General features: G+C 44.7%; 1 protein-coding gene across 2 annotated transcripts in view; it reads right to left on the bottom strand.

Moving 5' to 3' along the window:
• SPNS2 (sphingolipid transporter 2) overlaps positions 1-22270 on the bottom strand; it is a 192992-nt gene that overhangs the window by 88255 nt on the left and 82467 nt on the right. For both annotated transcript variants that reach the window (XM_044993608.1, XR_006574340.1), the window contains exon 2: positions 18087-18152. In XM_044993608.1, coding sequence (XP_044849543.1) covers positions 18087-18152 — 66 coding nt within the window. The remainder of the gene's footprint in view (positions 1-18086; positions 18153-22270) is intronic.

Genomic DNA, 22270 nt, shown 5'->3' with positions numbered 1-22270 from the left:
TTGTTTAATACCCGGGATTTTGTCTCTGTTCTCTACAAGTGGGTTTGTTGTTTTTTTTAGTGCTAGTGAAAGATGCCCGTCTGACAAAGAGCTCCCCCACCCCCAATTCATTGAGACAAGTTACATGTAAATTTCCCCATGCTGCCCTTACCTGTAGGGGAGAACACTGCAGGGGTGAGAGGGGATTTCAGACTCCATTGCCCTGTTCTATGGCCTGCCTCTGCAGCCATCAAGCATGAGAGTCAGTGCCCAGTGCAATTACAGTTTTTGTGCTATGAATGCCTCCTGTCCATTAGAAACTGGACCACATGCTCATTTCACAGAGGCCACCTAGTCCAGTGATTAGCACCGATTGCTTCAGAGGAAGGTGCAAGAAACCCTGCAGTAGGCAATTATGGGATCGCTTGCCTACAGAGAGCTTTCTCCGAAACCAGTTACAGGCTGGGTCATGAGGGTTTACATTCCTTCCAAAAACTCGTTTATTTTCATATTTACTGTTATAACACTGTTATCCTTATAAATGTTCAGGCTTTTTTTTTTTTTTTAAACACTCCCGCCACACTCAGCCTCGATAATATTGCTTGTGGCACTAAGTTCCACAGGTGAATCACTCATTGCGTGAAAAAATGTTCTCTCCTTTGATCGGTTTTGTATTTGCCATCCTTCAGCTTCGCTGAATGTCCTCTTGTCCTGGTATCATGAGAAAGGGTGAATAGAAGCATCCAATCTACCTTCTCCAGACTCCTGGTCATTGCATATGCCACCATCACACTCCTCATTTCTGAAGGTGCGCAAATCTACAGTACACTGCTCATCTCTGAAACTGCTGCTCCAGGGCAGGCAGCGCTTGGGGTAAGAGAAGGGACCTGGAGACCGAATGAGAGTTTATAGAAGAGTAAGGGATGGGTGAGCTGAGCTAGACTGCTAACCAAGAATGTCTTGAGTGCAAATGAACTTGGTGTCTAGTTTCGTTATGAACCACCAATTCCTGTGTAAAGCTGACAAGAGACTGTCTGCGCTGGTATTTATCCCCTACCCCGAATTTATTCTCACTTATTTTATTTCCCCAGCTGTTATAGTTTTCAAGTCACTCCATGTGCACAGCTACAGAAACAGTTTATTTAGTCCTGACAGCATCTGACCCAACAGATACCTGCAAGGGCCAGGAAAGAGTTAAAACAGACACATTTACAATATGCCTGCTTCACTCAAGGAGGAGTGTGGATACAGCACACAGCAAATTAAATTCTCCGCTCAAAACATGAGCTGAACCTCTGGAATCTCTGTAGTCACTGTGGCTTTTCCCTTGTAATAAAGTAACACTCACTGCATCTCTAGCTAGGCTCTCTCACTTAGTTATTTCTAAGCCATCTACCACCGTGGTATCTAATCTCCAATATATAGGCTTTCCATGCATTAACCAGTGAATCCTACACCCCACTGAGGAGGGAAGTAAATCAGGCAGTGAAGTTCAGGACCCAATCCTGGGCAGTGCAAGGCAGCCTCAGCATGACTTCAATAGCAGACAAGCGCCCTTCTCATACTTTTCAGCATTAGGCCCTATATTACTTGACCGTAACCCCAGAGGGAGTCATTGTTATAGCTGGGATTCAAATTTAGAAAGGGTGTGGCCTGAGCACAGGACTAGGAGCCATAAACACTCAAGAGGGATAATCCCAATTTTATAACCAATTCCATCATTAGGTACAGTATATACACTAATAGCCATATGAATCTCTCCTCCTGCTTAGGCCTGTTGCCATGGGTTTGCCAATCTGTTTCTCCAAACAGTGCACAACCTTTTGCTGTGTCTTTTGCACCATTAGGTGAATACAAAGAAATGTTGTCCATAGACTGTAATTTGCAATTATGCATCCAGGGGGCTGCAGGACAAAGGGCTGCACAAATGGCAAAGCCACAAAGAAACACCTATACTAACAAACAAGCTTCATCAGACAATGAAGAGGGATTACCGATCTTGTAAGGAAGCTTCTGTCTTACATTTGTAAATGGTTGGTGCTATTCCATAGAAATTATTCACGGGTGATATTTTCCTGGCAGCAATTAGGAACTGCATTGCCTCATGCAGTTATAAAGCAATCTGTTCACATTGGCTGGTTGCCCTTTTCAAAAGGGGCAAATTCATTCAGGTGACTTGTTAAACAGTGACCCATCCCTGGGTTCAGATTAATTTGAACTAAAAACAAAAACTTCCAATTAGATCCTGGGATGGATCACTATCGATTTAGAAGGGGACCATCATGTTAACAGCCAAGTGGCATCACTGCGTAACCTGGAAACACCCCCAAACCTCAGTTTGGGGGAAATTCAGCTACTTTGCAATTCAGGAGCATCTCTAGACACACATCACGGCCTCTAGACAATATCAAGGCTACCAGCCATTCCAATTGCCATAGAGGGCTATTATTCTCGTGATAAGTGTCTCCCATATTTAGGAGATCTGTTCTGACTGATACGCTCTATTTACAGAATTAGTGCTACCAAAATAAAAAAAGGGAGAGTGTAAAGTACTGTAGAGTGTAAGGTTTACAAATGCAACATGTACTTGTGCATCATCCGTTACATTAATGTTAACTTATTCCTTTTTTTTTTTTTTAGGCTCCAAGGATTGTTATTTGATTAAGGAGCCCATCACTTCCAGATTGTTTGTTTCAATCAGGACTCAGTATGCAGCAGATAAAAGTAATGCCATCTGATGAGTGCTTAGTAGCTCATTTGAAATGAGTTTGTGCATGCAGCCCAGTCCTTTCCATTCCTTAGGGGACAGGTGTTTGCAGGCATCCTAAGATCCCACCCAAGGGAGCATCCTCATTGGCAGTCTTTGCAGAGGCCAAGGACTGAATGGACCAATGCATACGGAATTTGTGCAGGGAGCTTGTCCTGCCGTTGCCAGCACTATATCTTTCCTGTGGTCAAAATGAAGGCCCTAGTCTTTTGGGCTGTCAATCCAGCACTTTTCACCCACACAAAATTCACTAGATGCCATTGTGAAATAAAAACAAACCAGAAAAACAGAAGTATCTTCAACATGTGATGCGAGTGTTTTCTCAGCAAGCACATACAAGATGTACTGTATTATGCAAGCCATTGTAAGCGTAGTACATTAGCGAGCTCATAAGAATATCTCACTGGGGAGCTTTTAGTGTGAATTCAGCATTTCGTTGTGTAACATTCTGCATTATCACCTCTAGCATCATATAAAATCCTCAGCAGGAGTGAGGGCAGATTTAGCCAATATGTTTCCCAGGGAAACCTGTTCTCTCTCTCTCTCTCTGCTCTTTGAGTCCTTCTATCCCAAAGCCACCTCTCCCCCGACACTGTAAGGCCTGCTCTACACTACGCGTTTAAACCAATCTCCTAGAACTGGAAGGGACCTTGAAAGGTCATCGAGTCCAGCCCCCTGCCTTCACTAGCAGGACCAAGTACTGATTTTGCCCCAGATCCCTAAATGGCCCCCTCAAGGACTGAACTTACAAGCCTGGGTTTAGCAGGCCAATGCTCAAACCACTGAGCTAATATCAAGACTTTGCCCTTCTGCAGCACCCTCCCCATCCAAGGATTTCATAGCACTTCGCACACGTGATGATTGTCACGTTGGCTGACACCAAGGACTGAACTGTGGACCTCTAGAGCTAAAATCATGAGTCCACAGCTTGAGCTAAAGAACCAGATTCTGTAGCAGGGGCTGTATCAGACTCATCCTCTGCAAATGGGGGACACCTAAGCACATACTGGTTATATGTGCACAGCAGTGGAGTTAGTCTCACTGTCCCTGGGGATGCGTCCGTTGCAAAGCCCAGTTTTCAAAGCAGCTTTATCTCTGCGTTTAGCTTTGTGTGTCCAAACTCGAGCACCCCTCACAAACAATGGATTCTGAATGCAAACGATATTCACACATCGAGATTGGAAAGTTAAGGAGCTACTGCTACAGTGGAGTTAGAACCAATATGCATGGGCCACTCTGAAGTTTTGGGCTTGGAAAAAACAGAGGAGCCCAAATCTGTACGTGGACATCTTCAACAAGTAGTTTAAATTCAGCAGCCCTGAATGATATTTTTACTGTTTCCATCAGTTGGTTGAATAGGATTTCCCATTAGAGGAGCACCAGTTCAACCACACTTCAAATCACACATACAAGGGAAGAGATGTATCGAAACAACTCTCACAACACATGGTTCCAAAGCGGCAAAGCCTCCGTCTGCCTGCAGCACTCTAACCCAATCAAAGGAACGGCATTAGTAGCTCCACACAACTTCACAGCCCCTTATCCCAGCATTCTCACACATTGTGAACTCCTGCCTGGGGCGGACAAACCCATTTGGGGCAGATAATATACACTCGTCCCGTTTCTCCCTGCCCACTGGCCCATTTTTAACTCCGAACCGTTCTGCTTTTCAGAAGCATTCACTTCCCATCCCTGCCAGAACCAGAACTGGCAGTGCCAAAACACAGCCAGAGGCTGCTCACATGTGATTTCCAGTCCAATCCTCAGACTCTAGCGGTTCAGATCAGCATCCAAATCAAACTGAACCTTCTGAGGTTTACACATCACTGAGCATTCCTGGTGACCATGGTTATATAAGAATGCACGAGAAATTCTGGGCCACATCCTTCTCTGGTCAGGGTGCTCTCTAAGAGGAAATAGTGGAACACTGGTGAGGGTTTTCTCTGCTCTGCAATTCTTGCTGGCAAGACAGACCTTCATGCAGTGGGCGTATAGTGGACCACACACTGCTGAGCCTTGAGAAAGAAGCAGTATCACGTCCCGTTAGATGCACTGAAAATGCAGCGTGTGTGTTAGCCAGTTGGGGAGCTCGCAGTAACCCATCACCAAGTCACACTTCTTGGGGGGAGTGTCCAGGGCTGCCCAGAGGAGTCAGGGGGCCTGGGGCAAAGCAATTTTGGAGGCCCCTTCCATAAAAAAAAAGTTGCAATACTATAGAATACTATATTCTTGTGGGGGCCCTTGCAGGGCCTGGGGCAAATTGCCCCACTTCCCCCCCCCCCCCCATTCTGGGCGGCCCTAGGAGCATCTGCTGGCACAGAAGTGGGTCTGCCTACATAGCACTATGGGTCACCTGCACTGGGGAGCCGCCCCAGTTCCAGCAGCAGTGGCCAGACACCAGCATAGCTGTATCAGGTCAAATCGCAAAGGCAGAAAGGCAAAAATGGGATTTGCATCATTGCTGCTCAATCCAGTTTCAAACACTGCTGCCAACTGCAGCTTGTAGCAAGTCATCCTGTCTGCACTCTAGGGGTTTGCATGCTGCAAGCAACTGCACCAGTGGCTGAAATCCTCAAGGTGCGCAAGGTCACAGCTGGAGTCTTGGAGCTGACAGGAATGGAGGAAAGAAGAGAGGCTCCCTGTACTCTCTCATGTGTTAGAAACGCGGCTCAGCAGAGAGCTGGGTCCAGCACTTAGCTTTCTGCAATCTCTCTCACACCCCATGACACGCTTCAGCCAGCAGGGCTACTCCACTTCACGCTGGGTCTACCACTTCTCCTGGGGAGCCCAGCATTTTGACAGCTCAGTGACAGTGATTAACGAACCAACAGTCACAGGGCGGTAACCTTATATCAGAGGGTGTGTGTTCACCTTAATGAAGGCAGAGCATAGCCCCACAGGCCACGGCTTCCTTTCACATTTCCTCTGCCTGGCCCCCACATGACTAAGCCAAAAGAAACTGTATGGCTGGTCCCCTTATTTTGATTCCTAAAATCACAACAATAGCAATACGGCAACACATGGATGTTAAAGTCTCCCGTATTGCTTCTGAGAACACCCACCAAGGAGATGTCACTAAGGACAGCACATTAGTGGGAGAAGGTGTCTGTAAGAAAAATTATCCTTTCAAAATGAAATGCAAAGCCAGATCTGCTGTGCAATTTTACCTGAAAGAGTGATCAGTCAATGAGATGGCTCTGTCTATCCAAGTATGTACGTGGCTCCCCCATCATCATCACTCTTTGCTTCACCCCCACCCAACTAAAATCTATTTTAAGGGCCTGATTTTTAAAGGGTCTTCAACTCAGCCACCAATTTTGAACCTGCAATTTACCCGAGGAGCAATTCTACAGGTGCAATTTATTCCATTTAGCATCTAATGGACTTGCTTTGCAGGCACAATCAGTGAGTTAAATGTCTAAATGCTGTAAACCACACCTGTAAAATTGGAATAGTTTTTAAAAGCCAGGCCCTAAATACTTGAATTAACAGAGCTCAGCTCAATCTGACTTAGATTTCTCTAATGCATCACACGTCATTCAGAAACTTAACACAGGAAATCACTTTTTTTTTGTTCATTTTGTTTTGCAAGGCTGCCCTCTAACTTTCCCATCTTCCTCAGACGAGCACTTACTGTGACAATGCCCATGTCAAACAGACAGTGCCCATCTTTCTTTATTGGCCTGAGTCAATGACATCCGATTCTACGGAGGGGTTTAGTACTGTTCATATACCAGGCAGGGCCAATAAACCTGCTGAGTAAAAAGGCATGAAGGTCCTAACTAAATCCATCCATAGCTGTGATAAAACAGGACCATCCATGTCACAGCGGAGGGAAGCTGGGGAAGAAGTGGGAACTGGGAGGCAGGAAGGGAGAAAAGCAAGAACTTTCTTTGAGCGCATTACACACATGCATCCAGAAAAAAAGAAAATCAAAATAATTAAATGGGGACCCAATTCTGCAGTCTGCCCCCAGACACCACTCCTAGTGAAGTCACCTTTAATGGGACTTTTGCTGTCCAAGGAAGGACTTCTGGATGGGCGCAGGGCACATCTATACTGCTAAGAAAAGCCCATGGTGCCGAGGCTCTGAACCTGGGTTAGCTGACTCTGGCTTGTGGGGTAACAATAGCACTGTAGACTCCCTGCTTCGCTGGAGCCTGGGCTCCAAGACCCTCCCCAGTTGCTGGGTTCCACAGCCCAGGTTCCCGCAGGAGCAGGAATGTCTACATGGCTATTTTTAGCCCCACAGCCCGAGTCAACTGACCCCGGCTAAAAGACGCTGCACCATGGGTTTTTCTTTGCGGTGTAGGCATACCCTCAGAGATCACTTACCCAATACAACTCGTCATCTGTTGTGACAATTAGAGACCCTGACTGAGACTGGAGCCCCAGAGTGCTAGGCACTGTGCACACGGCCAGATACTGCCCCTGCCTCAAAGAACTGACTATCGAAATAGACAAAGGGTTGGGGGCGGGGAGGGAGCCAGAGAGGGGAAGTGCCCTGCTCAGGGTCACCCAGCAGGGCAGTGGGTGAGCTGGGAACAGAGCCCTTTTCTTCTGATCCCAGTACATTACCCTCACCATGCTGTCTGCGTAACGTAACTCCAAACCTACCCGTTTCTAGCAGTATTTCATTATAGCCACCCATTTAAACGGCATCTTTTATCTCGGCACAGATCGATGGAGAATTATTACTACAACTTCTGATTTGTCTCCAGCAAGTCTTTGCAGGATGATCAGATTACTATTAGTGCTACCAGCGAAACACTGTTAGACTGCAAGAGAACAAATGTGAGCTGCCACCACAGCTCAAGGTAACCCTCAACTGAGACATGGAACGAGAAGGTATGTAAAGTAAATGCTGGCTGTGCAAGGAAATAAGTGTTGCATGAAAAGGTAAAGAGAGAAAAGATGGGAGGAGAGAAGTGATAGAGCAGGCTGAACATTTTCATTCAAAGCACTTTTTTTTTTTAAATGAAAAATGGCTTCCCCCTCCCCCCCCCAAAAACAAAATAAAACAAAAAAAAAAACCCTGACATTACCATGCAAAGTATCCATTTCTGATTAAATGTTTCAGGTTTTCATAACCAAACCAAACTTTTTTTTGCTTTCTTCTGCAAGAAATGGAAACATTTCTAATGGAAATCAAAACATTTTCCTGCTTTTGGCAACTAAAACCAGAAACAATTCTGCAACTCTCTCCCCTTCCCCATTCAGTTTCCATCTGAAATTTTTCAATTCCAGACAACAAAAATGTTTTTGGTCCCTTGAATATCTGAAAACTTGTGAAGAAAATTTTCAGGCAAAACAAAAACTTGTTCTTTGTTCTAGTGAAAACTTTCAATGAAAATTTCGCAGCCAGATGCAGTCAGGCTACGTAATGATGATACTATAAAGGAGGGGAACATTAGTCATAACATATTATAATCATACCACCTAAGTCTTATTATAGCACTTTTCATCCACAGATCTCAAAGCACTTTACAAAGGAGGTCAGTATCATTATCCCCATTTTACAAATGGGGAAACTAAGGCACAGAGTGGGGCAGGGACTTACTTAAGGTCATCCAGCTGGCCATTGGCTAAGATGAGAATAAAACCCAGGTCCTCCTGAGTCCTAACCCAGTGTACTGTCCACGACGAGGCCCACTACTCATGGTTCTAACCATAAATGTAGATGCTGGGTATTAAAACCCAGAATGCTGATTCTATCTGAGCGTGAACCATCTCATGCAGCTTGTGAGGTATTGCTAAACTGCAGTTAAACCAATTGGCTGGACAGCACAGCCACAGGACCTGTGGAGTATTAGTTCGTTATAATAACCCTTTTCACCTTCGTAGCTCATTTTCTGCATCCAATCACTACACATGAGTAATTACAAACCCAGCCACAATCACTAACGAAAGCAAGCAAGCAAGCAGGAGACACAGAGCTCATTTCCTCTGGGGCTGAATGGTGACGGCTCTCTAATTACACTGAAAGTACAGTGGCTCCTGGTCTCACCGAGGCAGTTACTCAGGGATAGATCTCTCACACACACATGCACATTTCACTTACGTACAATACTCCAAATCAGTGCAGTTTTGTTCAGACTCCTCTTGTAGCAAGGACAAAGCACTCTGATTACGTGCTACAGAAATCGAGAAAAGGGTGGGGTAAGTGTGAGTGAAGGTGGGGGGAAATCCCTCCTGAATGGCTCCAGCAATGCACCTCTTATGCAATTCAATGTTATTGCTCAAGTTGGAAACCAGTTCTACAGGTTAATAACACTGCTAAGGCTGAGCTGAGGGTCATTCACTTTTAAACACACTGCTCTGGCAAAAGCACTGAATTCATGGTCTCCAAATATCTTTGTCGACTGAACTGTAATGTTTGTACAAAATCTACCTGCATGTACGTACCTGTGTGTGCAAAGACTCTCAAACTGAAATGCAGCCACTTCTGATGTAGAACACATCACCAGCACACAGCAACAATACACAATAGTAGAGCCAAAGAACATCATATCAGACTGAAACCAAATGGGGAATTTTAGATAGGCAAAACTGTCACTCACTTGGAATATGGCCAGGACATCCCTGTGACTGCAAAATAAATGTCATGGTATTATCAGTGACTGCTAGCTGTCTCACAGAAAGACAACGCCTTCAGCATCACAGAGCTCTTGACAACATGCTGGGTTGCTCTATCCATACCGAATCAGAGGAAAGAATGACACCTATTGGATCAAACACCCACCTCTCTATCACCCGCACCTCCACCTAACCACACCGGATTTGTCTGGAAATCACTGATCAAACCTGACTGCCTGTCACAAGATTTGAGCCTAAATGAGTATGACAGGTTTCAGAGTAGCAGCCGTGTTAGTCTGTATCCGCAAAAAAAACAGGAGTACTTGTGGCACCTTAAAGACTAACAAATTTATTGTAGCATGAGCTTTCGTGAGCTAAAGCTTGAGTATGGTTGCTTAATTTTTTTTCACATCACCCTGTATATGTTACCCTGCAGAGAGCGCTGCAAAACTGCAGGTTTGTGCTTTGAGAAAATGAGAGAATTATTGTGGAAAAAAATTAGGACAGAAAAACCCTGTTGTTTTGGTTGTGTTTTGTTTTTTGAGGGGGGGGAGATAAGAACCTAGAAAAAAGTGCTTTGGGATTCCCTGGGGTGACACACAGTATGTAAATGAAATGCATTAAAAAACAATTGTACTCGTCTCAGTATTAATTAATATAAAGGCCTGGATGAGGGAAAAAAAGGGGAATTTTTTTTGGAAATATCAAAATGGCTAGTTTTAGCATTATCAAAATGAAATGCTTCAATTTTTCATTCAAGAAAGACATTTCATTTCAGAATTTCACTCAATTTTATTAAAAAAAAATCTCACCAACACTTTTTTGTTTTTGTTTTTTTTTTAAAGTAAAACTTCGAAATTGAAATGTTACATTTTCAGGTCAACCTGGAATGAAAGTTTTCTTGACATTTCTCTCCACCAGAAACTTTGAAACACTTCCATTTAGGGCTGACCTGAAACAAGGTGTTTTTTTTATTATTATTTTCAGCTCTGCACCCATGCCAAATAGTCATTGTACAGATCACTGGTTCGAATTTAGCCCAGATGTTAACTAAGAAGTCGTTGCAATCTGAAGCCTTGATTTAGGAATGCACTTAAGCACATGCTTAATTTAACCACCAAAGTCAGTGGGACACAAATATGTGTTTAAGCGCTTTCCTGAACTGGAGCCTGAAGGTGGCTCGGTGAGTTACAGAAAAATTATTTAGAGTTCTAGTCTAGTTTCTAGTGGGCCGTCTAATACTACCAAAACCACCATTATAATTGGTGGGCTGGCCAGAGAGCCCTTTGCTTGGATAGAATGCAAAGTGAATAGCCTTCTCACTCATAAGCTTTGTCTTCACAAGGAGAAAAGGTGTGTTCTTACCTTGTGTTAGTTACCACGTGTTAGTAATACAAGGTAAATTAATGAAGATAAGGAGATTTGTAGTTTTCACACAAGTTAGCAAGCTGAGGTGAACACTAGGCTCTTGCATAGTCTTAACCTTGACTTGCTAAAGTGTGAAAACTACCAACTGCCTTGTCTACACTAGGGCTTTACCCTGTGTTGCTAATGAGCGGTATCTAACACAAGGTAAAAACTTATCTTTTTTTCCTAGAGAAGATGCATCCTTAGGACATGTCTACACTACACCTTATGTCGGCAAAACTTTAGTTGTTTAGAGGTTTGTGAAAAAACGAGCTACTGTCGCTCATTTAGTGGTTTTATGTCAACAGGAGATCTTTCTCTGTCGGCACAGAGCAACTACACAGCTGCATCAGCATAGCTGTGCCGCTGGAAGTTCGCTAGTGTAGACCTCTCTATAGCGCAGGGCCAGGCACATATTGTGAGGGGAAGCTTGCACTGCCACTACCCCTGCCCCTGCCCATGCTGTTCTGGTTCCATGAGTAAACCTAGGACCTCCTTCCCCAGGGCTGTGAATCCAGCACCTCTCATCAGTGCTATATTCACTTCATTATTTATGAAGAGAAGAGAAATCCACCCCACAGAAATTAGAGAAGTTACCATTCCACCAGAAGCCCTAATGGTTTTTACATCCACTTTAAAATACCCTGCCCATCTCTGCTCAAATACCTCCCTCAAACGCTGGGATTTCATCCAAGTCTTTTATAGCGGGAAATGGAATATTTTAGTTGTTTAGTTGCTTTATGCAACAGCAAATGTCTCTTTCTCAATAAGCAGGATGCAAGCAATTGCCACAGCAGACATCTAGAGCACAGTGCATTATAAATACTGTGCACGAATAGCTCAGAAAGGAAAGAGTTGCCTGCATTGCTGTCATTTTGCAACCCAGAAATTTAGGGTTTTGTAAAAACTTCTGCAAATATGAACAAATTTACATTGTGCATGTTTTAGATTCAGGCTAATTTTAACTTGGAGTGCGCGGGGTGGGGGTAATTTGGAAACAAACAAGCCAAAATTAGCCTGTATTTACTAAATATTGTCCTATTTTTGTCCAAACCATTACAATTTTATTTTGTAAAATTGGAACATGTTAAATGATTCTAAACAAAAGGTGAACATGTTTTTTATTTAAAAAGGGATTTTAATTGAGCTATTTATTTTTGCAAGCATCCAGTACAGAAATACTAGTCAGATTCACCTCTTCAAAATAAAAAGGACCACAAGAATTTGTGAAAAACATGCTAGTGATAATCAGCTTATGCATCTGACCTCCCCAACCTGCCCCAACCCTGAGCTGTAAAGAACTGCCTAGAAATGAAGTCTGAAGTGTAGTTGTAGCTGTGTCAGTCCCAGGATATTAGAGAGACAAAAGGCAAGTGAGGCAGGAGCACCGCCAGCTTTTTTGGCGCCCTAGGCAGCAGAAGGGCCTGCCCCCAAAATACCAAGGACGACCGGGGCAGCCAAAGATCCGGCCGCCATGGTCGCCGCCCCCCAAATGTTAGCGCCCTAGGCGACCGCCTAGGTCACCTAATGTGTTGCGCCAGCCCTGAAGTGAGGTAGTATCTTTTATTGGACCAACTTCTGTCAGTGAGAGAGACAAGTTTTCGAGGCACAGAGAGGGGATTAGTGAGTTACAGATTGTTGTCATAAGCCATCCTATGCCATTAACCCCCTCTTTTTGTCCTATGACTGCAGAGGTGTTAATGAGCCATTCTACCTTGAATGATCTCTTAAAATATGTGCTAATTGCTTATGCTAAACAATCTGTTCCACTTTGCAAGTCCAATTTTTGACCAGTCCTTCCCACAGATGCCCCAGGCCCAAGTCCCATGCTCACTTTGCTGGTAGGAGTATAAGAAACCTCAGGGCACGTCTTCACTGCCAACGTGGCTTGTGTAGTCATGGCGTGTGTAGTCTCTTCCAGCGCTCTAAAAAAACCCACTGCCAATGGCGGGGAATAGCTACCAGCGCCGAGCGCTGGGGCACTGTCTACACTGGCGCTTTACAGAGCTGTAACTTGCAGCGCTCGGGGGAGTTTTTTCACACCCCTGAGCGAGAAAGTTGCAGCGCTATAAAGTGCCGGTGTAGACAGGCCTTAAGTGGCTACATTTGCAGCCTTGGATCCTATTTAACGCTGCCCATGTTTTCCACATGGATCTGCTAAGTCAACTCTCAGGAGGTGGGGGGAATGCAGATTTGCAGGCACTTTGCTAAACCACTTCCACATGGAGGGTCTAATAGCAAATGACCCCTAGGGGAATGTGAGCTCAGGTCAAGCTCCCTGGAAAGACTATCTGCTGAACCCGATCACAAAGACTCCCTGGAAAGCTATCTGCTGAACCCGATTCAAGGGTGGTACTCTATTTTCTCTCTACACAGGACAGCAAAGCATGGTTTCCTGTTGTGAGTCCTTTCAGGCTACTCCCTACCCTTCCTCCTCTTGTTCCTGACCCCATCCGTCTGGCTTCAGGATAGCAGGACTTCCTCTTCTGATATTACCAAAGCCTTCCTTATGATAGCCACTGTTATTGCTTTTCAACCACCCCACAGCCCTTTGCCAGCTGGTAGTCTGAAACAGACTGCAATACCGGCATACACTGTGTCCATCTGCCGGGCGGCTTTACGTGCCTTCCCTCTGTCGTGCTCAGAGCTTGGACTGGTTAGTGTTGGAAGAGAATGGTGCTCATTAAGGAATCTCACGTGGTCAAATTTTGAATCCGTTCAAATGTTATAGGTTCAAAAGTTGGCCCTGGGAGCTATTCCTGGCTCTGCCCCAGCCTACCCAGTGTTTCCGTGGACAATTCCCTCCCTCTCTCCCGAGTGCCTCATCTTTGCCATCTTTCAGATGGGCAGACATCATCAGCCCTTTTTTGTAAAGCAGTTTGAGCTCTGCATTGGAAGCAGTGTGTAAGATGACAGGTACTGTCATCATCAGCTCCGTGTTCCACTTAAGAGAGACGGGAAAAGGGCAAAGAGAAAATAAATCCACTGTTGGGAGGAAAGGAAAGTAGGTAGTGTGAAAAAACAAGGGTGATACCGAAGCAAGGAGAGAAATTTTTTTTAAATCATCAGTACAATATAGTATACAGGGCACCCATTCATATAGATTGGCATGTAGGTATCGGGTACCTTCATCCCCAAGCCAGAGCACAGGTTTTAATTTTCGGGTAGGTCTACACTGCAATACAAAACCTGCCGTTGGCCAAGCCCAGCTGACTCGAGCTTGTGGGGCTGAGGCTATGCACACACGACCTCTTACGTCAGTGTAGTTATGTGGCTCAGGGGTGCGAATAGGCCACCACCCAAACGATCTAAGTTACACTGAACTAAGCAGGACAGAGCTATGTCGGTGGGAGGAGCTATGTCGGTGGGAGAAGCTCTCCTGCTGCAGAAGCTACTGTCACTTGCGGGACTGGAGTAATGAAGTCGACAGGAGAGCTCTCCCCCATCGGCGTAGAGCGTCTGCAGTAACAGCACCACAGCTGCACTGCTGTAAACTCTGCAGTGTAGCCACAGCCTTAGGCTAGGGCTGTTTAAATGCAACGTAGACTTCCAGGGTCAATGACTCTCCCACCTCGCAGGGTCCTACAGGACGGCCTCCAGCCCAAGCCCAGAAGTCTACACTGCAATTAAACAGCCCCTTAGCCTGAGTCCCACGAGCCTGTATCAGTTGGCATGGGCCAGTCACAGGTGTCTAACTGCAGTGTGGACGTACCCCTAGAATGCGAGTTTTTTAAACATGATTCAGGTTTTTTTTTTAAACCAAAAGAAACAGACAAACTGACCTAGTTTTATAAACCTAATTCCCCTCTCCCCCCCCACTTTCTGAGGTTTATAAAGCGTTCAACTCCAGGAGCCTCTCTCTGCCCCAAGCACCATTCCAGTCCCACCTCCTTCACAACTCTGCACTATGGAATCACCTTTTGCAGGGCCCAGCTTATAACAAGCAGATTGACTGATCACAGCTGCCCCGGCTCAACTAGCCAAGAGAATTCTATAACACATCTAAATATCAGCCAACCTTATCCACTCTCTGCACAGCAAAGGCTACAGGCAGGAAATGAAAGGAAGCTCAAGATAAAAAACCCACACAGAGCAACACTCATGCACAAGCCTCAAGGATAATTCAGCACAAATTAATATTATTTACATAGCAGCAAGTGCATGTAGCACTTAAAAAGAAAAAGGCTCAACTCTCAATTTAAGCATCATCAGGAGATAATTGAAGTTCTGGGGTCAACATGGTTACATGCCTATCACTCAAAAATACTGAGCAAGCAGCAATCGCGATCCATCTGTCAGCATGGCCCTTCGCTGACACAGAATCCTCGTTAACAGAGATTACTACATTTTGACGGCTGAAGCATTAGAATTCAGGGGATTTTGCCACATGAGGCGTTACAGTGCTCCTCAGAGCAGCTTACTGGTATGCACATGAAGTCCTAATTAGCTCAAAAAATAAAACACAACTCAGGATTCCTCTCTTCTCTGCCAGGATACCAGGCACCTGTTACACCCAGGAACATTTGGGCACAGAGACTGAGAACAGGTGCAAGTCAGTTCTGATGAGTTTAGACAGTGATTTGAGAGACAGTTTGCACGTGTGTCGATGAGTGTATGAATTCAGAAGCATATGGCTTGCCTTTGGAAGATTTCTTTTCTTCCTCTTCTGTTCAGGTTTGCAATACCATCGGGCCCAAAAGAACTTTCTATGGTATTTTGTCTGATCAGCTAAGAGGTCTTTTTTTTTTTAAATCAGAAATTAGCTTGATTATTTGATGAGTGATAAGAACTAACAAAGGATGTCATATTATTTTTATTCCTCCAAGTTAAGGAGGTTTTAAATTAATTAGCTGCTCATTAAAATGCAGGATTAACCACCATGAAAACTGAAATCCTGCCTTTATCCATAGGGGAGGGACAGGATGAGCGGCCTTTCTCCCCACATCACCCCCCAGTAATAACTGGAAGGACCACCTCTGGGAGGTCAGAGGCTATTTCTGTCTCTCAGGCCTTTTCGTTGGAAGAGGACGGATGAAGTAATGAGTTTAAGGAAGAAGACTAGGAGATGCAAGCTGTACTCCTGCCTCTGCTGCAGGCTTCCTGTGCAACCTTGGTCAAGTCACTAACTCTGTGCTTCAATTTTCCCCATTTGTAAGATGCAGACAATAAAAATTAGCTTAACACTTGAGGGTTCACCCTTACTTACGTGAACAGCCACTTACTCAGTGAACAGCCCTATTAACCCTGTACAAATACTCGCAAGGTAAGTCACTACTCAACCTAAGTCAGAATGGCAGGATCAGGCCCTCACTGTGTTTTTAAATCCTTGGGGTGGAGGTGCTACAGAGGTGCAGACACACTGAGAATCGGACCGAAACCACCAATTTGTCACAGGTAGGACACTGATCACTCATTGGATGGGAACAACTTTCAGGGTAGCAAAGAACAAGAAGATATTTCTTTGCCAAAGCAACATTTGGTTGCTGACAAAGACTGCTGCATTCCCACCAGTAATCTCACAATCTGGGAAAAGGCTGTGACATCTAAATAGTATGCTTTCTGACAGCCTGCCTGGTTTGCCACAGAAATCAATACTAATACTACTTCTCACAATTAATATACGAGATGCCTTCTAGGAGCCCAGCTCTTCCTACCCTTGCTACTTGTAAATAATCTGTAAAAGCTTCTCATCCAGTGAGAGGAGTGAAGATTAAATATTTGCTTTGGAGGGTGCAATTTTCTGCCAGAATGTTTTATTGGAGGGGCGTCTAATGGTGAGCTGAGAATCTCTTCCTTGGAGCAGAATAAATAAATAAAAATAACTGCTGTAGAGGAGGGCCCAACAGATACCCAGTGCCGCTCTGGGCATAACTGATTGATACCACTTCTAATTAGCAACATTTGTAAAGTTCAGGCCTTCTGTTCCTGACATGTGTCACACATATCGGTTTAGTTGAACTCTGCCGTTCCAAGAGGTGAGCAGCTGGTGGAGTATTAACAAGCCAGGGATGGCGGACAATTTGCTCTTGAACCCATGATGCTAGAGCAACTCATTCTTAGAATGCAGACTTTGGGCCATTCCCACCCTGTGCCACACCGCACCACTAACTCTTAGTGCGTTTCAAGGATCTCGCTCTAAATGGAGCCATTTAGTGCTAGTCTGCAAACCTCTCTGCAATTTGCTAGTTTGCTACTAGTCTGGCATTCCCACCACTGCCATTGGAGCTACACCGGAAAAGTTTTAGAAAAGCCCTACTGTAGGTTATTTTTATGTATTATTTGTATAGCAATAGTATCCAGGTGCCCTAGTCATAGACCGGGACCCCATCGGACTAGGAGCTGTACAACTCAGAATTTTAAAAAAAACAAACCAACAGTCCCTGCCCCAGAGAGCTTACAATCGAAGAGCAGGCCTAGGAAGCGCTAAGTGTAGTCAAAGCGCCAGGGCTGGGAGAGAGCTCTCCCAGCGCTGTCCGTACTCCACCTCCCTGTGGGGAATAACATACAGCGCTGGGAGCTTTGACCACACTGGCACTTTGCAGCGCCGCAATTTGTAGCGCTGGAGAGGGTGTGTTTTCACACCCTGCTGCAGCGCTGCAAATTTGCAAGTGTAGCCAAGGCCTTAGATTTTAACGATCCTTCTCACTTCAACACAAGGACAAAAGTGCCTGATGTTAGTGGCTGAAAGTCAAATGTGTCCGTTTTCATCAACTAACCCAATAGGATGCTGAGCTAAGCGGGTGCAATGGCTGTTAACCCTTTCTGCAGTTCTCAGTGCCGTCTTTATGTCAATAAAGTTAATAGTTTCATATCATCATGCCAGCTTGTGCTACAGATGATTATGAGACCACATGATCAGCATGTTCTGTGCACAACACTGTAAGTGATGAATAGCACCTGCCCACTCCCTTTCAGCAGAAGTTTGAGTAATAGGGCCCCATTGCTGACCTATGCCGTACTCTCCCTAATACAAGTTAAGGTGGCTTCTCTCTTACTGTGGATTGGTACTTCTTTGCCTTGATTCAATTCCCAGAAGCTACCTGAACAGAGTCATTCACTCGCTCTCCCTACTCTACCACGCCATCCCTACTGTATGCGCTGGTAAGCTGATGCTGCAGCCGGCTTTGCCAGCTCTGCCCAATGCCAGTGAACATTTGGATGCTGCAAACGAAGCCACTGCTAGCCGTAAGCCAAACACAGCCAGTCAGAGTTAGGAACAATTTGAAAGCCAATTATAATTTAACAAAGCAAATATATTCATGCAAGGGCAGCATGACCTTCACTCGAGAAACCTTACAAAACACCCCATAAGGAAGGGAAAAGAAACCTAACAGCCGGGAAACACGCACACTCTTACCTGTCTGTAGCAAGCCAGCGCCACTGTCTTTAACTCCAAAATGCTGCTGGATGTCTAGTAATACGCCTGCAGAGAAAATAGAGAAAAGAAACTCAGTGCCTTTGTCCTGTGAAATGCGAAGCAGAGATATGTGGTTTTGGGCAGCAACAGCAAGGCCTGCAAAGCCTGCAGCAACTCACAACACGCAGCAACGTTCAAAACCTGTACACTGACTTCTTCTTTCTTGTGCAGGTTTGTTACTTTTGGGGCAATGGGGGCAAGTAAACTACCAATAAGTGTCAGCAGGTTAATCGGGTGCAAAATGTTCACAATGAAACCCAAATGCATGAGAAGCTGCCTTGCCCTGTTCCTTATTTATGATTTATGTTGCTGTAGCACCAACACCTAGGTGCTGTGCAGACACACAGGGAGAGGGGGTCTCTCACCCAGAAGAGCTCACACTCTAACAGGCAAGACAGACAAAGGATGAGAGAGAAAACAGAGGCATGGAAGTAAAGTGACTTGCTTAAGGTTATATAACAGGTCAATGGTAGAGCCAGCATTAAAATCCATGTTTCTTGATCACCAGTCTAGTGTCCTATCTTTTCAAGCAAACCTGGGACTAGTGTCAAGTGACACTCTGTTGGGAGGCAGTGCAACCTTGTGTACAGGACTTGTAATAGGCGACCCACTCAGACTTGGGCAAATCCCCTCTCTGAGCCTTGGTTTCACCATTTATCCAGCTCTGGTGAACTCCTGTTTCTGATATTTTTTGGGAAAAGAAATGAAATCAACGGTTTAGTAAAAGGGGAAAAAGTGACAGGACATTATTTTAAAATAACTGAACAAAATACATCAACACGCACCCACACACAGTCTAAACACACTGGAGCGTTACATGTATATTTTATAGGAAGTAGCTACCTTATCCATCTAGATTTTCATACTACAACCAGCACAGGGATATGAAGGCCTCACAAATTTAGCCATGTGAATGATGTAGTAAAATCCTTGAGTCCAGACAGGCTTTGCAAGCCATAACTCAAGCTGTGCTGAGTAGTTGCAGCACAGTCTTTTACAGTTACTTATGATGGGCAAATATCTTCAAAAGTTCAGAGGTTCTATTTGGGTCAGATAAAGATCCAAAGGCTTCCATGCTTGTCCAAAGTTGAAGCAAAGTTACTCCAACTTCTCTGGCCTGGAACATGCACACTCACTTGCTTTCTCAGTTTCCAGCACTTCCTTGTTTTGGCCAGATAGCAAACAGCACATAAATAGCCTAACTTGTGGAACTGCTGCTTGTGGCTTCTACCAAAATTAGGAAATACACCAAAACCCTCTCTTCAAGAAACTGGAAAGTTCTCCCACCTACATTCAACACCTAAACAAGTTCAGATCCAGCTCAAAAGCTGGCCCTAGGTTTTATCCAGAAGGATTCTGCTCATCCTTAAGGGTCATTAGAAGCAACTCTCAGAGTTAACTGGATCTCATTGGCCATAAAACATCTTAACCTACAGAACAGGCAGAAGTCATGCCAAACAACAAGAACAAAGACAGATGAAACAGGGACAAGTATTTCCAGAAGGCATCTGGGAGGGTAGCAGGAAAACTCACGGATTAAAAAAAACGTAAAAAGGAACAAAGAGGAGGAGAAAAGAAACCCACTGTATGTCCCAACTGGGTCATCTAATAATGTACCATTTACTTCTGACAATAGCATTCAGATTGCTTTTTAGAATGACTCCATTCTCTGTCCATCAACAATAATTTAGTCTCATAGCCTCCACAAGTTCCTTTCCTTAATTTTCTGAATGACAGAGAGCTTTATATGTCTGCCCCGAGGTAGCATCTCCCTTCATTTCTATTCTTCTACGCCAGCCTCACATTGTAAAGCACAGCAATGCTTTCAAAGCAATTTCAGGGTGTACACAATTCTACCAGTCCCTCCAGAGCTTTTGTTTTGTTATTGGATCACAGATAAATCTCCACTGTGTCACAATTCTTCAATCACCTTCCCTAGGCTCATCCCATTCCTATCTTTCCACCATCCTTTGCTGCTTTCTTCCTTTTTTGCTTCGTTAATAACGGAAGTATAGTCATGTAGGCAGAATCTGAGGGATGAAAATAATTTTGCATCTACAGAGTGTAACCCACTGGGGTCAGTGTGTGTTCTATGCTCCCTTTGATGCCTGAGCCAAAGAGGATACAAGTCTGTTACAGCTAAAGAGCCTGGCTCTCTAACTCAAGCTGTCATGATTCCTGCGTTCGGTTCAATCTCTGGTGTTGGCCAAATTGTAACTATCACGTAAGTGGGGGCTCGTCTGGGAACAGACAAGAAAGATGCATTCAAGGAGAGTATAAACTACAGTTTCCTCTTTACAAAAATGAATCCCATCAACATCCCCCAAAAGAAGGTAAATTACCCCATATTTCCTATTTGGTGAGGAATACCACCTCTACTTAGCTACGCCAGAGTTTACCAGCACCCCTCAATCTTGCTCAGCTGCCACGACAGGAATTGAAACTACTCCTGCCCATACTTAGTCCTTACTCTCTGCAGCCCATTTTCACACAGCTACTCCAGCTGGAGATGCAAAACAAGGCAAGGTCACCAGAAGTTCTAAACTCCCTATGGTCTGATGGAGGCGGTGGACATTACTCCAGGAACACATTCAGTACAAGGCTGGGTGTATGAGCAGCCATCATGTCAGGTGGGGAAAGAGATGTGTGCTTATCTGCTGATCCATGGGCAACTGCTCCCTGGTAGAAAGGTCATTACCCTGGTGGAAGACCTGTTCCTAACCAGCCCCACCGTGTTGTGAGCTCTCGCTATTTTGCAAACCGAGGACCAAGTTCCGCTCCGAGTTCAACTCCCACTGAACTGGAATTTTAATGCTTAAATTAATCCCCTGAGAGAGACTGACTATTAGCATTATCTATAAATCTCTGAGAGAGATAAAGAGCCCGGGCTGTGCAATGCCAAGCCAGTGACAGGATGATTGCACTGTTAACCACAAAGCTCTCGGGTTTGATCTGGAGTTGATGGAAAGATTTTCAGAACAGCTGGTGCTGGTTTCTAATGGGCACCATCTGATTTCTTCTCCCAAGTGCAGTTAGAAGCCTGCATTCTGAAGAGTGGGTAAAGCCATGTGGGTCATCATCAGGCAGGATCTATACCTTCTGAGCTGAGAATTCCTAAGCGCATAAGGCAAGCACAAGCTAAAAATATGCTGGTCACTATATAAAGGGCTTTTATATCACAGGCTGTCTTAGAAGAGGACTCCAAAGGGACACTTAGGGTAATGTACTTCCACTTAACGCCATGATTTTCTAAAATTCCTAAGAGATGCATAAAAAATATCACACATTACTGAGGAGAGGAGAACATGGCATTAGAGAAAACAGTGCCACAGAAAGAAAAGAGGTTTAGATTGACATCAGCAGTATGAACAGGGGGAGGAAGGGATTATAATGGTGCCTGCCTAGTAAAGAGGCAGAGGTCTTTCTAGTCATTATAAAGAAATGGTCTATATAAAGATCACGGATTTACATTTATAAAGTGCTTTTCTTCCTGAGGGATCCTGAAGTGCTTTACAAGCTGGAAGTGATGAAACTATAAACTATACACAGTTATCACATCTAAAATGCAGCCACCTCTGAGGAGAAGGATGGAGACTGTAACATAGAACAGTTGAGGCCAGGAATCAAAGAATAATGCCTCTCCATCCCAGTAAAACAGATAGGCAGGATTCACTGGTTACATAGGACAGTACTGGTTTCATCAGAAAGTGACATTAGCCCTTGAAGAGATTCTGGCAATGGTAGAGCCCAAGGAGAGAGAAAGAGAATGTATTTTATTTTGCTTTGCTCTCCATTTGTAATCCCTCAAGCTCTTCTGATAAAGCTGTGTGCTGTCCAGCAACTCCATCAGGCTGCAGTTTGAATGGATAGTGAAGTTCCACTCGTCGTTACACTTGAATCCAAAGACAAAATCTAGAGTTGGTCTACATCTCTTTTGATTCTCAAGCAAGGGGATTTGCTTGCTCTACTGGGTGCATTTTAGGGGAGCTGTGGCGTTGGGGAGGGCTCTCCACTCGTCAGTGAAATACAACTGAGCCATACTCCTCAGGTCCCGGGTGGGGTGGGGGAAACAGTCTCATGTGGTTTATGGAGAGCTGTATGATTAATTGGCATGACTTTCCTAT

This window comes from Mauremys mutica, chromosome 19, assembly GCF_020497125.1.
Source record: "Mauremys mutica isolate MM-2020 ecotype Southern chromosome 19, ASM2049712v1, whole genome shotgun sequence".
NCBI lineage: Eukaryota > Metazoa > Chordata > Testudines > Geoemydidae > Mauremys > Mauremys mutica.
This window is presented reverse-complemented; position numbering and strand designations above follow the sequence as displayed.